This window comes from Salvelinus fontinalis, chromosome 30 (genome assembly GCF_029448725.1).
Source record: "Salvelinus fontinalis isolate EN_2023a chromosome 30, ASM2944872v1, whole genome shotgun sequence".
Classification (NCBI taxonomy): Eukaryota; Metazoa; Chordata; class Actinopteri; order Salmoniformes; family Salmonidae; genus Salvelinus; species Salvelinus fontinalis.
This window is the reverse complement of record NC_074694.1, coordinates 35554214-35572088: the sequence shown is the minus strand read 5'-3', so window position 1 is coordinate 35572088 and position 17875 is coordinate 35554214. Positions and strand designations below refer to the sequence as shown.

Sequence of the window (17875 nt, the reverse complement as noted above, 5' to 3'; positions counted from 1 at the left end):
ACACATTTCTTAGTTATATGTAGAAAGAAAGAGTTGTAATAAAGTGAAGAAAGCAGTTCTCAAAATGCAGCTGGTTTATTCATCATGGGCAATTGCAGTTCATGACACGTTCTTATTACCCAAGCAGTACCACATGTAGTTTCACAAAAATGTACTTAAATTGTAATTAAATTTCAGATTTGCATTTATTTCAACCCTTTATCATTTGCTTTTATGGGATTTCAGATAAATTATTGAGGCACAGAGAATTTGAAATATCCAAAAACAATATAACTATACAAATAGTGTTGGATTTCTGGTATAAAAATACGTTCTAAGTGCTATACACACTTTAATACTGTCACTGCTTAGGCATTATCATATTTATCAGTGTCGTTTCGTGCCCTGATAAGTGTGTTAACACTTCCAATGTCCATGTTCACAAGTCTAGGTCGGGTGTAAGGTAATAAGGGGAATAAGCAAAACAGAATGACGTCGATCTCTGTTCAAGATGATCGTCCATAGCTAACACTCCAATGTAAAGACATTTTTTTACAATAAATATCCCATGGCTAAAACAGACACGTTGGCACAGACTTCCATAGACAACAAACCCTTAAAATATTAAAATAGGCAGTTCAGCTTCACAGCTTGTGGATGGTTTTCATTTTCTGCACACTATAACATCGGAAAAGAGAGGGAAACAAATTCTCTGTATGCATCTGTAAATACTGAGACACAAATAGCAGAAAAGAAACCCCCTTTTCCACACATCTCACCATCAAAAGTGGCTGAACTACGCCAGTGTTTTCAGTTTAACAATGTACAACTGTGCAACAACATCAAAAGGCACCTGCAGCAGATTTAAGTAGAAAGTAAAGGTCACCATTGAAACTATGGCAGAATGGGTATCCCTGACATCTGCAAACTCTACTTCTATCAATGATTTATGAGGAAATATAAAGACTTTTAGGGACAATTGAACAAACTTGAAAGGGACACTACAACCTCTATTGGGTCAAAGGAAGTCACTAGTCCGTCACTATGAACCAGCAGCTGTGTCATAAAAAAATATGATTTGGGAAAAAAAGAATTGGCAGTCAAAATAATGATAAAATACATCATAAGCAATCTACTTCTGACAATTTGCTAACTCTACAACATCTAATTGTGGTCCTCTACCACTAAATAGATCAACACAATCAAATGAAATTGACATAATGGATACTACATAAGTTTTACACAGACTGAGAATGTATATACTAAGAAAGAATGCTGGTGACTGAGACGAGGTTCCAGGATGGCTCTAGAACTTAGAACACTCCATAACCGTCTCCACGGGTTGCCACGGCGAAGGCCGGATAGCCCTCGTAGGTAGCGTATGCTGTCAGGTCCTGGCCCAGGGTGACAGCCTGTTTGAGCTGGGAGGCAGCTACTGAGGCTGAGGTGTTCGCTATTGTGTAACCTGCAGATCAGGAGAAATTACGTACATTTAAGTAGTTTAATCTCATTTCTTGCTGTTATTGTGTCTGTATGATACCTATTTTCTAGAACCTATCACAAACTAGCACTTGCCAGAATGTCATTAATGAGGTTCCAGGGTGGCACTAGAACTTAGAACACTCCATAACCGTCTCCACGGGTTGTCACGGCGAAGGCCGGATAGCCTTTTGGTTTGGTTAGTATATGTAGTGTATACCATTATGTGGTTCTAGGCTAGCGACCTACTCTAGAGAAAGGGTTGGATGATGGTTAGTCTTATTGACCTTTGGGGGAGGCAGGTAGCCTAGTAGTTAGAGTGTTGGGTCTGTGACCAAAAGGTTGCTAGATGGAATCCCGAGCTGCCAAGGTAAAAATGTCGTTCTGCCCCTGAACAAGGCAGTTATCCCACTGTTCCTAGGCCATCATTGTAAATAAGAATTTGTTCTTAACTGACGTGGCTTGTTAAATAAAGGTAAATAATAAATAAATTACAACATACCTGAGAATGCAGCTACTGCTGCAGAGGAGGCCTCAGCGCCCTCTGTCTGCAGCCCCAGGGTCTGCAGGGCATGCTCCGCAGCATGAACCTTGGCCTCATCCACAGCTGTACACAGCTTGGCTGGGGTGAACGGATGCCTGGAGGAAAGAAGGGAGAGAAGGTTAAAGAAGTTGATGTTGTATGTATGTAAATGGTATGTAATAGAAGAGCCCAGACACTTGCTCTTTTTGCGATTTCACTTGGCTTTAGAAATTGACCACACTAGCGATAGACTTCCTCATGCTTATTCAGCGGTTGTGTCATTACAATCTTTATCCACAACGTTTTTTCCATGTTGTGTGACTCGAGCTATAGCAGGGGTGGGCAATTCCAGTCCTTCGACGGCCTTATTTGGTGTCACAGTTTTTCCCCAGCTCCAGCTTTACACACCTGACTCCAATAATCACCTAATCATGATCTTCAGTTTAGAACGCAATTTGATTAATCAGCTGTGTTTGCTAGGGATGGAGAAAAAGTGTGACACCAATCAGGCCCTGGAGGACTGGAGTCGCCCACCCAGGAGCTAGAGCCTACCTTTCTGTGTGCGCATGCGCGAGCTACACGGAAGAAGTATCGCTCGAGTCGCACGCACCACATGCCTGACATGGAATATAACGTTGCGGATAAAGTTGGGAATGACACAATTTCATGTGTGCGACATCTAAAGACCTGCATCGCTATACTGAGAGCGTTGCCGTTTCTAAAATGACAATGTTTGGGTGTATTCGGAGTCTTTGTTCATGTTTTATCTGTGCCCTTGCAACTTCTTAACTAGCACGAATAGTTTTATTGCTGGTGGATTACGTTTGTCAAAACCAAGTGGAATCGCAAAGAAGGTGTTTGGGCACTTCTGTAACATGCCATTTACATCCAAAATACAGATTTGGTAAAAAAAAATACAAAAAAGTGAACTTCTTTTAAAGGTTATGTTATCCAAAGGGGTCCTTCGATATAGGAAGCCACTACTGAAAACATAACTGATGTGTACAGTAGACTCCAAAGTATGTCTGTGTTTCTTACACATTAGGGTATTGGGTGGCCAGAGCCGGAATGGTGACTTTGTAGAGGAACAGTTGCCTTTGATCAAGTCCGATGGCAGAGTGAAGCTGGTAAACTGGCTGCCCCCAGTTGTTCTTCTGGCACACATCCTCCAAGATCTGGAAGATAGTATACGAATCGATACATATCCATAGATCATTCAATGATATGACATTGTTTTTCTGCATCATTCAATTATTGAGTGAGCAGAATTCTGTATACCTTATTTAGGGCTAATAAGTAAGTGTGTGGGTGCGTGTGTGTGTTTGTTCCTCATCATGCAGTTCTCATGCATTGCCTCGTCCGGGAGGTGTGTACCTGTGGCGCATGTTTGATACCGGGAGGCTTCATAGACACAGGGTTCATGGGCGTGAGCTCCATGCCCGGCAGCAGGTCAAAGAGCTTGTCGTCGGGGTGCTTGTCTGTCTTTAGTTGGTAGGTGGCACAGCCTCGGCCTACACCTGCGTAGGCAAGGTATCCGCGACCACCCATTCCGCGCACCCCCGCTGCCCCTACAGGTACATTCATGTAAATTTCTAGGAATGCAAGAAGGCATTAAATCCAATCAAAATCACCAGAAATCACCTGGGGGCCATCAAGACGATGTAAACACTGATTATGGTGTCATCCAGGCCGGCACAGTACAGCGATTCTCATTTTCACCGCTTAAAGCTGTGGCGTTATTTTGATTATTTTTGGGGGGTCGTCATTCATTTCAATGATTCCATTTTCAACATGTTCAATTCCCCCCAAATCCAACTTAATTGAATGATCGCACTTGTCATACTAGACTGTAATATGCAGCCATGGAGAGCACATTTTAAATGAGTCAGACATCCCAAATCTATTTCTACTACATTTACATTTAAGTCATTTAGCAGACGCTCTTATCCAGAGTGACTTACAAATTGGTGCATTCACCTTAAGATATCCAGTGGAACAGCCACTTTACAATAGTGCATCTAAATCTTTTAAAGGGGGGGGGGGCGGGGTCAGAAGGATTACTTTATCCTATCCTAGGTATTCCTTAGAGGTGTCTTACTATAAATGTGCCTTACTATAAATAAAGCAGTACAGCACAGTGCTAAATGCATGAAAATGGGTAACTTATCTCTATTAGGAGATCAAACGTAGACATAAATGAAAGAAAATATACTGTATCATTGCAAATGTGTATTTGGTTCCAGCCTTGTTTAACATTTGAATTAAGTATTTTAGAACATGCTGTGATTAAAACCATTCATTGCAATTTAGACCAAAGTCATTTCAGTTTAATCTTTCAGTGAAGTGCTGATGTTGGAATCTACCCATCGAGGCTGGTTGGATTTGGATCTCTCAAGTGATTATAGCAGATATCATTGATCAAGTCAGGTACTCAAAGACAAAGATTGGTAGATAAATTGCCATATATATTTGTCTCTCACTGATTGTCTGTGGAGAGGAAGCAGAGAGAGGGTACCCACCTCTAACCGAGGGTGTGCGCACCAGGCCACGGCCACCCACATGCCCCTTGGCACTGGGGAAGCGGAACTGATTAGGAATAGCAGCATATGCCTGTGGGGCGTAGAACACTGGGGCACCCAGGTAGGCTGCTGAGGGATCATACACCTGGCCCAGTGTGTAGGTGTACTCCCCCTGGAGCAGGGCCCCACCTCGGCCACCTGTACCCCGGGTGTAGCGCACATAATTGTCCTTATCCACCGGCTTGGCCAGGGTCACCTCCACGGGAGAGCCATCCACCAGCTAGGGGAGGAGTTGACATTTAGTAACTGTTCAGTGTAGAGGATGGTTGTGTGGCTGGATTGTGCATTGTTGTGTGATATTGCTTGGTTCTGGTGGCTGAGTGGCTGGAGCCTGACTGATGTGAGTTTGATTCCCACATGAGTTGCATGTATTGATATTGCGTGTATGGTTAACTGGGAGTCACTTTAGATAGAAGCACGTGTCGTCATAACATTACATGTCCTGGGATAGACCGGTGCGAGAGAGAGGCCCGTGAGAGAGAAAGTGTTAGAGATTATACCTTTCCGTTCACTGCGTCCATGGCGCTTATCGCGTCCTCTCTCTGGGTGAAATGGACAAAGGCATAGTCTCTGATCTTCTTCACTCTCTCTACAGCACCTGTGGATCGTTAACATACATCCGCTTATCAACCCCATTACAACACACGGTCACGTACAGAAACTCGTTGTTGAACCCAAACGTGACACACTGTCTGGCTGTACTGTAACTGAACCTGCCTGGTTTGATGCTGTTGAACTCCTTCTCGATGGTCTCTTCTGTAGTAGCCAGCATCAAGTTCCTCACATAGAGAATCTTCACCGTTGCCATGGTGTCCTCGTCCACTTCCACTTCAGGCTCCGCCCAGTCCACAGCGATGGCGTGTCCCCACAGCTGGATCCTCCCTGGGGTAGAAGATCAGGAAGTTCAACATTTCAGCCAATCAGCCCACCCAAAGTCGTAAGACCCAAATTGGTTTTCATAGTCAAAAGTCTCAGAGTTATCATCCAATATGATATACTACACTGTTCAAAAAAATAAAGGGAACACTTAAACAACACAATGTAACTCCAAGTCAATCACACTTCTGTGAAATCAAACTGTCCACTTAGGAAGCAACACTGATTGACAATAAATTTCACATGCTGTTGTGCAAATGGAATAGACAAAAGCTAGAAATTATAGGCAATTAGCAAGACACCCCCAAAAAAGGAGTGATTCTGCAGGTGGTGACCACAGACCACTTCTCAGTTCCTATGCTTCCTGGCTGATGTTTTGGTCACTTTTGAATGCTGGCAGTGCTCTCACTCTAGTGGTAGCATGAAACGGAGTCTACAACCCACACAAGTGGCCTGCTGGAGGTCATTTTGCAGGGCGCTGGCAGTGCACCTCCTTGTACAAAGGCGGAGGTAGCGGTCCTGCTGCTGGGTTGTTGCCCTCCTACGGCCTCCTCCACGTCTCCTGATGTACTGGCCTGTCTCCTGGTAGCGCCTCCATGCTCTGGACACTACGCTGACAGACACAGCAAACCTTTTTGCCACAGCTCGCATTGATGTGCCATCCTGGATGAACTGCACTACCTGAGCCACTTGTGTGGGTTGTAGACTCCGTCTCATGCTACCACTAGAGTGAGAGCACCGCCAGCATTCAAAAGTGACCAAAACATCAGCCAGGAAGCATAGGAACCGAGAAGTGGTCTGTGGTCACCACCTGCAGAATCACTTCTTTTTTGGGGGTTTCTTGCTAATTGCCTATAATTTCCACCTTTTGTCTATTCCATTTGCACAACAGCATGTGAAATTTATTGTCAATCAGTGTTGCTTCCTAAGTGGACAGTTTGATTTCACAGAAGTGTGACTGACTTGGAGTTACATTGTGTTGTTTAAGTGTTCCCTTTATTTTTTTGAGCAGTGTATATCCTTCCATAGGATTATGTTACAATGATGCTGTTTTTAGACTGACTGCGATTCTCAGTACTATGACTGTTAATAGTATAAAATAAGGGCCCAGTACCTGGCAGTAGTTTCCTCCTGGCCATGGCTGCAGCACGGTGACTGTCGTACTCCACAAAGGCGAAGCCCCTGTTCTTGGTCTTGTCCGCAGCACTGGGGTAAACAATCACCTCCAACACCCCATCTGTCACTTTCTTCATCTCCATCAGGATCTCCTCTCTCTTCTTGGATTTGGGGATTCCCCCCACAAAAAGACGACAGTTGTCCACACTGGCACACACTCCTAGGAGCCTTCCGTTCCTGGAGAGGAAACAGATTGAATTGAATGGGAAGATTGATTTAGTTTGTCAACAATGTACACAATGAAATCCGATATTGTTGCTGCATGCTGATGAAGAGAGTGTTCGTAGTCCTGCAATGAGTTTTCCATGACTCGGGCATATGTTTCTGGTAGCTGACCATTAGGCTTCACAGGGCTTTTTCTCCATTTCATTTCATTGTGTCATGTGATTGCTTACCTGATTTCATAGTTATTGAGCTGTTTCATGGCGGTCTTAGCTTCATTTTTGGTGGTGAAGGTAACAAATGCATATCCTCTATTATTGCCGTTGAAGTCCATCATCATCCGGACCTCATAGATCTTCCCAAACTGTGAGTAGAAAGGGGATTTATTTTGAAAACAAGGACATACAACAGGTTACACTTTGGCAACCGTTTTAAGTTGGCAAACATCTCTTACTTTCTCACAGAGGGGGACCAGCTCATCCTCGAAGAGGTCCCTGGGTAGCTTCCCCACAAAGATCTCACTGCCCCTCTCTGGGGGAGGGCCTTCCCAGCCTGGAGGGGGCCCGCCGTACCTCCTCTGACCATTCTCCTGTGGACAAAACTGTAATGAGTAACCAGTAGCACAGGGTTTGTAAGGATTTCCTACCACTTCAAAGCCCTTTTGTAATGCAGGTTTCATTCCGAATGAGAGATTGGAGCATTCATATAGAAATCTCCCTGATATCTTCATTTGGTATGATCTTGTAGTTGTGCACAAATTGCCCAGACAATCCGCATAGCAATAAAGTATGAGCTGTAGAATCACCAATCAAATTAAATTGCCAGGGGCCAGACTGCAGCAATAACGGCCAAAGGGATCCAGTTGTTTGTCTCTTCCACCACAGGGTGGTGCCCCATTATCACTTGTCATGACCGAGGCCAAGCGAAAATAGGTTTGAAACTGATGGATAGGCGTTGGATTTTATCAGAGCCCCACTTCCTCACATTGCACACAAACTCCATAAAGAAGGATGACTTTTGTGCGGGGGCCATATGATAGTATCCAACACTGTGCATTGGCCATATACTGGGTGAAAGGCCTAAATGATTGGGGTCTGGTTCCTACCTGCAATAATTGATATCCTGTGCGCTGAATGAGTGCACGCAGCGACACCTCTTTCTGCATGCCCGTCAGTCCATCCCCGGATTTTTGATTAGATTCCATTGAGAGCGATTGTCAGCAATAAATCAGCAAAATTAGGGGTGCTCACTGAAATTAAATCACAATTCAGAACACATCAGTGACATCGCTGAACAACCCATACAGTTACCTGACTGAACTGGAGCTCAATAGGTCACCAAATCACACTGTTACCATGCCTAAGCCTTCTTTTGTTACTATTTTCACTTTTTAGGCATAATCTCTTGAACTGGTTCAGACCTTCAGTAATGTATCACACTTATAGCAAGACAATTGTGCTCTGTATTGTGAGATACATTTGCTCATAAGTACAATTTAGCCTTTACAGAATGATTGCCTTTACAGAATGATTACCTTTACAGAATGATTACCTTTACAGAATGGTAACCTTTACAGAATGATTGCCTTTACAGAATGGTCACCTTTACAGAATGATTACCTTTACAGAATGATCAGGTATGATTTTGGCTGAATAGCACCTTCAACATGTACTCAGTTGTTATGCACTAATGCCATTGCTCCATGTCATGACGACATGTAGAGAAGCCTATTTCATTCAGTTCCCTGTCAAGGACAGCTATGTAATTATTAACGAAACTCAGCCAACCACAGGAACAGCAGACCACCACTGAGGCCACTTTTGTCTCAATCTATATCCACCCCACTCACTCATGTACTGTTACATAAGACATACATGAAGTATTTATGCAACAGCTTTGAATAAGGGTCCCTTAATCAAGCCTTTTGATTTTCAATGGCCAATCACAAGACACAAGACGCCCAACACTAGCACACTATAGGCTACCTCAAGACAATCCTTTTTTGTTGGTAAGAGGTTGATTAAATTATCAGGACGATACAGTAAACAGGCAACTCTGAGTGTTGCAATCATTTCCATCCTGATTGAGAGGCCTGTCTCTGTTTCTTTCTACACATATGGATCAAAGAGAGGCCTGCTAGTGACGACAAGGCTCCAGTCTGACGACAAGGCTCCACTCAGAAGGGGTCAAAGGGTACGTGAGGGGTGACGGCCACTCAAACGATCTTCAAACGTTCTCAAGTGCCAATCATGACGGAAATTATGATGTCATGCACACACTGTCTTTTTCACCTTGAAATGTTTCCAAATACAGTCAAAGCAATTCAATTCTGCCAACACACACAAGCCCACAGATGGCTTTGTTTTCACAGTTCACTCCTCATCACTCTCCTCAACGGCTGTCTGGAAGGCTTTGTTGTAAATGTCAAGACACCAGGCAAAATATAAAATACTGGAGTAGACCTGCTCTCGGGTCGAGCACCATCCTTCACCGACAGTCAAGCCAGAGGTGATATGGTTTCACTCTCTCATTTCAGATTTCAGATCGTTTGTTCACAATGTCATCAGTAACAATACTGGGACCCAGGTCATGTATTTTCATCTGTGAATTCAGTATTAGCTGCCATTATGATACTCTCCAGGCCTGTGTCTAGAGAGATGAGTTATTGCCTAATCATTCGCTAGCAGAACATTAGCGTAGGCAGCCAGCCATGGCAACATCACTCTTCTATTCCCTGACCAAGAAACACCCTCAATGAATCTCTACTGTCAAATATGAGGTATTGGGTTACGCGGGTGCCACTTTAAGCCTAGGTAAACACCTGGGGAGGAAAACGGTCTTTATGTTCTATTTATGTTCTGGGTGGCTTGGAGAGAAGGCGTTGTTATGAGGGTAGGCCCTGAGTGAACATAATACTACAGAACTCCATTACACTCTCTCTCTTTCTCTTATTCTCACTCTGTCTGGGGCTCTCTTCACGATAGCCTGGTTACCGTTTGCGTAAACAAGATAACTAGACGGAGGCTTATCTGGCAGTGATCAGTACCTGCTTTTAGGAGCTTTGTTGACTGAGGCTAAATACACACAGGGCTGAAGGCCACTGGGTTGGCCGCTGCTGCTGCTGGAAAAATTAGTCCGAAAAGATTTATAATACAAATGATATCAAATAGTTCAGACTTATATCCCTTTTGGAGTCTTTAGTCACACGTTTTATGAATTATCTGTCCTTTTGAGAAAAGCCCCTTTAATGTTTACTGGGTTATGTGTTTTTTCCACTGGACTTCGAAGTTAAAATGGAGCTATGACTAAGGTTCCATATGTTCATTGGCATCTGGCCTACATACCATACCTTACGGTATGTATGTGGTAGGTAGTGGTAGGTGTATTTAATAGGATTACATTTCAGTTGAAAGAGCTACTGTTAATCAGTTTGTCTTATCTGAAACTGTACTGTGAACACTATGCCCTACTGTCATAGAATCAACAATTGACAAATAAAAATGATATACCGGCTATAAACGACTGAATTAAAATGACCATTTCAAACGTGTCTTTTCCCCGCCACACATGTGACACCTTCAACATCAACACGATTAACAGAAAATGACACCCCACTGTTTGAATCAAAGATGTTTCCAAACATCTGCATGAAACCATCTAACCGTGCCTCCCTCTCCCTCTGCTTTCTTACCTTGACCGTGTGCTCAGAACCATACGAGTCACCAAACACAACATTTGACCACAGGTGATCAGTTAGATCTGTCACATGAAAAACATCCCCAGTGCTAAGAGAGCAGATCTCCAAGGGGAGCTTATTTTTTTTTACAAGACTCCAAAGCAGCAGACACACAGCAAGTAAGAGTTAGGGAGCAAAGCTTACCTGAGCAATTCCAGAGATCAACACCCGGAAGACTCAGTCCTTCATTCTGGGGAATTTAGCAACGTGTCACTGGGGTGATTCTGTCATCACATCATATCAAACTCCAAAGGTTCACTGTCCCGCAGCTGCTTTATGAGCCTGCAGGGTTAAACTTTAACCAGCCCTATCTCTCTCTCTGCCTCTCTGCCTGCAGAGAGAGGAGCCCTTTGACCAGGGACAACAAGATCATGGTGCTCTCAGCCAGACACAGACTCACTGCTCACTTAACTAAAACACCACATTATATACTTTCAAGTCAATATTATTTTTTGTAATATTAAATCACGGTATTAACCATAACTTTTGACTCAGGAATACAGTAGCAGTCAAAAGTTTGGACACGCCTACTCATTCAAAGGTTTTACTTTATTTGTACTATTTTATACATTGTATAATAATTGTGAAGACATCTAAAGTATGACATAACACATATTCTGGAATCACTTAATAACCAAAAAAGTGTTAAACAAATCAAAATATATTTTATATTTGAGAGATTCTTCAAAGTAGTCACCCTTTGCCTTGATGACAGCTTTGCACACTCTTGGCATTCTCTCAACCAGCTTCACCTGGAATACTTTTCCAACAGTCTTTAAGGAGTTCCCACATACGCTGAGTACTTGTTGGGTGCTTTTTCTTCACTCTGTGGTCCAACTCATCCCAAACCATCTCAATTGGGTTGAGGTTGGGTGATTGTGGAGAACAGGTCATCTGATTCAGCACTCCATCACTCTCCTTCTTGGTCAAATAACCCTTACACAGGCTGGAGGTGTGCTGGGTCATTGTCCTGTTGAAAAACAAATGATAGTCGCAAACCAGATGGGATGGTATATCGTTGCAGAATGCTGTGGTAGTCATGCTGGTTAAGTGTTTCTTGAATTCTCAATAAATCACTGACAGTGTCACCAGCAAAGCACCATCACACCTCCTCCTCCATGCTTCATGGTGGGAACCACACATCCAGAGATCATCTGTTCACCTACTCTGCGTCTCAAAAAGACATGGCGGTTGGAATCAAAAATCTCAGATTTGGACTCATCAGACCAAAGGACAGATTTTCACTGGTCTAATGTCCATTGCTCGTGTTTCATGGCACAAGCAAGTCTCTTCTTCTTATTGGTGTCCTTTAGTAGTGGTTTCTTTGCAGCAATTCAACCATGAAGGGCTGATTCACGCAGTCTCCTCTAAACAGTTGATGTTGTGATATGTCTGTTACTTGAACTTATTTCTGAGGCTGGTAGCTCTAATGAACTTGGGTCTTGCTTTCCTATGGCGGTCCTCATGAAAGCCAGTTTCATCATAGCGCTTGATGGTTTTTGCGACTGCACCACTTTGAGCTGTTCTTGCCATAATATTGACTTGGTCTTTTACCAAATAGGGCTATCTTCTGTATACCACCCCTACCTTGTCACAACACAACTTATTGGATCAAACGCAATAATAAGGAAAGAAATTCGACAAATTAGCTTTTAACAAAGCACACCTGTTAATTGAAATGCATTCCAGGTGACTACCTCATGAAACTGGTTGAGAGAATGCCAAGAGCATGCAAAGCTGTCATCAAGGCAAAGGGTGGCTACTTTGAAGAATCTAAAATCTATTGTTTAAAACTTTTTTTGTTCCGACATGATTCCATAATATGTGTTATTTCATAATTTTTATGTCTTCATTATTATTCTACAACGTAGAAAAAAGTAAAAATGAAGAAAAACCCTTAAATGAGTAGGTGTCCAAACTTTTGACTGGTACTGTATGTGTTTTCCTGTTTAAGAGATAGGGCCACAATTACATGGGTATAAAGTAAATTGGATGTCATAAGGTGAATGCACCAATTTGTAAGTCGCTCTGGATAAGAGCGTCTGCTAAATGACTTAAATGTAATGTAAATGTAAATTAAATGAATGTGTAGTACTTTGATAGCGAGAGCTATATATTCTGTTATTCTATTCCGCAAAAATAATATCACCAAAGTCGTAGTGTGACACATTATCCACCATTTGTCAGTGATAGACTGCAGGTAAACAAGCTTCTGAGATGCCGTGTTGTCGTGCCACGGTGTTTGCTGTTTCGTCTTGTTCGTTTGAGTGACATATCACCTAGATTACATAGGCAGGCAGAGTCTCCCTGCTTAGTACGCTTTTACCCTCTCAGGGTTTTTACCAGGTGTTTCTCTGTCTAGCTGTTCACATCCACACCACTAATCAGAGTTGGCCTCCTAGCTGGGATGAATAAGAAGTAGGTGAGACCGGGCATGATTGTAACACGGGATAGTTGTAACACTCTCAAATACTCCAATCAGGAACAAGCTAACATCATGTGACTCACTGCACATGTTCAGTTTAGTCCGCAACCCTCATGTGACGAAGCGATACCCTGTGAATAACTCTGCAAATTTGATTGACAAAAATCACATTTTGAAGTAACAAAGTATTTTTTTTTTGTGATGGCATCACCTGCTTTGTAGTTAGATTCACCAAACTTATTTCAGGTATATAACCAGTTTGTGTAGATATACTTGGCGTAAGTTAGCAATGCTAAAGTTTGAACAGCTCAAATGATTATTTCTGCCACACAAAATGTTTAACATGGCAATGTTGTTCTCATGTTCTCAAACGCTTTCAATATCTTGTTGCATGTCATGATTCAAGCATTTTTTCAAAGTGTTACATTTCACCCTAAGCCCTGTTACAATTGAACTCTCCTTGCATTTGAGACAAAGTCACACCTTGTCTGTTGGATTTAGTGATAATACCAATACCAATTTGGAGCAGACAGATGGAAGTTGTTCCTATCACATTTTGAATGACGTAGCTCTAACAATCTCTGAGAAATTGACAAAAATGGTGTTGCAACCATCCCGGTCTCCCCTAATATCATGTCACATAACCCAGGTTTTGGTACAATATGTAATTATAAGAAACCTATTATTCGTGCCAAACATTGGTATCCATATTTGGCCTCAACAATTGTGAATTTAATGACACATTGGCAGTGTCTTTGATCTATGTTTTGTGCATAATTGCTTTTGCCCATTTCTTTCCACTGGCAGACTTTCATTTCCGCACAAATAATTGGTTTGTGTCTCCCAAGGCTGTGTGCCACTCATTCCATTACTGATGCATTCAATAAATTGTGCATGTCAGTGTTATCCTGTAGACATGGAAAAACATTGCATGTCACATTGTTTGTCCAGACCTCCAGCAGTCTGTCACGTCTTATTGACTCTCTAGCGCCCCCGTGCGGTTGAACAGATACGCCCGTAAGTAGTGAGTGGTGGGACCTTTACTGGTGGCTCACTTGAACCAAAAAGTGAGAAAACTGCCGTAAACATTTCCTCAGCATTACCTCATTAATCTGAATGACGTAATAATGAGGCAGCCTTGCGAGAAATTCGGCCCCTTCTGTAGATCCCAGATCCCATCTGTCCTTTGGAGTGTCTGTTGTTTTCCACTTGGTGTTACTGAACATTTGTCTCTATAGGGTTGTGGCATTATTACTCTGGGTGACCTCCTCTGGCGCCATGCTCATTCAAACAGAAAACCACAAAGACATCCCTGACCAGGCATTGTTTATCAACTCAACCATGTAGTTAGACATATAACATCCATGAATGCTGTGTACATCTCAACATTTCATACGCTTAGGAAAACATCGTCATTGAGATACTATGAATTCTGCATACAGTAATTGTTAAAGTCCTCAGAAAAAAGGCCATGTGTGTTTCATCCATATTTTTGTTTGATGTTACATATATACCAAAATGGAGCCATCCATCACAGGGCAGAGCTGATATCAAAAGGAAGTGGCATGGGAGGAAGTCAACAGGATGTTAGATGACAGCTTCCTGTTTATTAAGGTACTGTGTGACAGATGGCTATAATGGTTCCCTCCTGGCCTGTCACAATACGTCAGAACACTTCGTGTCTGTATGTCCCAGTAAAGCATATCTACTGGGCATCTCGGCTCTGACACACATGGAAAATGCTAAAGAAACAAATCAGTCATTCCAGAGTGTCCCTACCTTGGAAAATGTTTTCCTGCATATGAACATTATAGATAAGAAACTGGGTTGGCTTGCAGTGTGACTCTCTGGCGGTGATAGCCAATCACTTATCTGATAGACACTTAATTACTGTTATCTGATTTAGGGTGTGAGGAACCCAGGTCACATGAATCAACCTGAGAGGAAACTCTGAGACTAACAAGGGTAAGGTGTATTTAATAAAGTTTGTCCAGCATTTGATCAGACGTTTGTTTTAAAAAAAAACTTCCATTCATCACTTATCTCGTAACATAAAGCACTGCTGTGTTGTTGCACTTTGTGCGACAGTTAAATGCATTTTGACATTTTGCATTCATAAGGTTAACCATTTGTGGTGTCCAGTCTGAGGGGGTTGTTGTAGGGTGTCCCTTGACTGGTCTCAGCTGCTCTGGGTGATAGCTGGAATGACAACCTCGCACTGAAACACTGACATGGAGAAATCCACCGTGGCCGAATGGAGCAATTTGCTACATTCTCTCAGTCAGCTCTATCCTCTTTGGCCAAAGACCGCTTGTTTAATGAGGTTTTGAAAGCCAAGCCCATGCTGTGTGGAACATACTGATGACTTTGGGTCAGAAAGCAGACCGACGGGATTAATTAACTCAGGATGAACATCTTTACTGTAATTTGGTAAAATAATGAGGTTAGTTTGAGACAATTACATTCGTTTGAACCCAAAGGTAGAGCAGATTTGTATTTGTATTTTTTAGGGATAACCATTAGCTGCGACCAAGGCAGCAGCTACTCTTCCTGGGGTCCAAACACATTAAGGCACTTACAGTACATCACACATAAAACAAAAGCTAAAACAGTACATCGTATAACATAATTACACCACTACAATACAACAGGTATAATGCCACTATACAGCAATATTACAATGTACATGGGTGCAGCGTGCACATTTTAGCGTTTGTGTATGTATGCGTGTGTCTGTACAGAGCAGATGTAATCAAGACTTACACTTATTTCAGTTTTCATACAAAGTTTCAATCTCATGGACATGCTGCCTATTTATGTCAGATAATGCCTACAAAACAACTAGAATTGTATTCAAAATGTAACAGAGTGCCATGCTTGGTACAGTGCCTCAAGCGTAGGTTCAAGGCATCAAATGTCACAACAACTTGTCTAAAAGTATCAGCAACCAATCAGTCCCCCGTTGTGCTCAGCAATATAGGGACACTGAGGTAGCTTTCCTTTATTGAGCTTCCTCCGCGTGTTTCTACTTCTGCTCCTTGAGGCATCTCTGAATATTAATGTGCTCTTCTGAAAAGGCAGTGAGAGGAAGGCTGGTCTTTTTTCTGATGTTTATTGACTGGAGGAGGCCCCTGTAGTGATGTGAAACAGTTCTCCTCTCTCTCTCTCCCTCTCTCTGTGTCATCCCTGTCCTCTGAGAAAGAGGAGACAATCATACTGTAAGCTACAAAACAACTCTTTTGATTTATTGGGGTGAATCTGCCAAAGGAAACTTCATATCATATGCCTGCCTCAGAGTGAGTCAGTGAAATAGGAGGATGATGAAATGCGTTTGATGCCTTAGGCAATATCTCACTGGTGAGCAGCTGAAGCAGTGGTAGAGGGGAGGATGGTTGCTAATTGCAAGAGAAGTCTGGTTCTCAATTACTGCAGTAAAACAACATGGGTATTAATGGGTCATAGGTGATAGTGTGTGAGTACATTGAACACCAGAAGGGCTGTCATTTAAGTAAATAAATTATACATGACATAATGGCTGGCTGCTACTTATCCTATAATGGTTCTTCGATGGGGGTGAGACAAACTGTGTGCTTGGAAATCTCTCTAACTCTATTGATATGATCATACCTAGTGGTAGAGAGCTCTATGCAGACATAAACATGAGATATTATCTAATCATAAGATATTATCTACAAACACTCATATTTTGTACTGAAGACCTATCAATGCAGTTCAAACCAACAACCAAAAACAAGTGACTCAAAAGCAGACTGAAAAAAGCAGCATGATCAAAAATATAGAAAGCAAGGTTAGTAGCCTATAAGTAGTGTGATAAAAGTGTTGAGCATCTCTCCTCAAAAAGCCTTAATACGTACAGTACAAATGATGGGGTTGTTGTTTCTTGATGCACTTCTCAGACAAAAGTCAATTGTAGGCTGAGTAGGGTCCTAATGACTTCAAAGTAGCTGCAGCACTGTTGAATGGGCAGTAGTGGAATAGATCACATGGCAGGCCGCCCAGCCCTTCCTCTCAATAGAGCGTGTGGAGAGTATATTATAGGAAGGCGAGACAGGGTGGCACCATTATTGAGCTCTGCCTGACTGAACACTGTGATGTGAGTCTGGGCTCAGGGTGGCACACCCTTCTTTATCACACACACTATTACTGTATTACTGTATGTAACAATGCAAATACAGTATGTATTGCACATTGTTTCAATTTTGTGGTTCATTTCTTCCGATTGATAATTCAACAGGGACGCCTTACATAATATAGCATAGAGCTAAATCTTTATAAGGTTGTTGGGTGCTAAAATTAAAGTCATAATCATAATTTATGCATTCAAATACGATTACCAATATGAAAGGGAAAACATGACTCTGCATAATAACACTGTATTACATGAATCAGCAAGGATATCAGTAACCTATATTCAAGTATTCAATATGTAAATCTTTGTTTATTATTTAAAAAATCTGAAAACACTCCTGATTCAGCAGCTTCTCCAAGAGTTGTTCTCTATTTTTCAAGCGATAATAATTTCTCCCTCTGAATTTCTCCAAATTCATCTTACATTTTATGGCTGCCTGCCCACAATTCTTATTTTATTCGCCCCCCCCCCCCCTCTCCTAGAGAGCTACACATTGCAGCTTATCCTCCTTGACAATTTCTTATTGCCACATCTAAAATAATATGATACATGTGCTCTGACCTTTTCAGCTGTGACCCACTCCTTACACGCAGACAGAAAGAGTGAGAGGGACAAAGAAAAGAGAGAGTGAGAGAGAGAGGGGAGAGAGTGAGAAGGGTATAAGACACAAGAAAGAGAAAGATAGAGGGTGAGAGAGATGAGAGCCAGATAAGGATGGGAAAAATAAAACGGAGATAGAGAAATTGAGGCAGAAAGACAGTGGTAGATGGAAAAGGAGAACTAAGGGAGG

The 17875-nt window shown here is 42.2% G+C and overlaps 1 protein-coding gene across 4 annotated transcripts; it reads right to left on the bottom strand.

The window, feature by feature from the left end:
* Positions 1–56: 56 nt before the first annotated feature.
* On the bottom strand, positions 57–10764 carry LOC129829116 (APOBEC1 complementation factor-like). 4 transcript variants are annotated; one of them, XM_055890661.1, is made up of 12 exons: positions 10655–10764; positions 7880–8023; positions 7229–7363; positions 7008–7138; positions 6551–6789; positions 5278–5442; positions 5061–5158; positions 4501–4780; positions 3356–3573; positions 3020–3156; positions 1961–2097; positions 57–1444 (listed from the first exon to the last, which is right to left on the bottom strand). In XM_055890661.1, exons 2-12 carry the CDS (start codon positions 7976–7978, stop codon positions 1293–1295), a joined length of 1791 nt encoding a protein of 596 aa, XP_055746636.1. In that variant the 5' UTR covers positions 7979–8023; positions 10655–10764; the 3' UTR covers positions 57–1292. The 4 variants fall into 4 exon arrangements, with proteins under 4 accessions (XP_055746636.1, XP_055746638.1, XP_055746637.1 ...); XM_055890663.1 differs by having other exon boundaries at positions 3356–3549; XM_055890662.1 differs by lacking the exon at positions 10655–10764 and adding an exon at positions 10466–10627.
* Positions 10765–17875: the final 7111 nt, after the last annotated feature.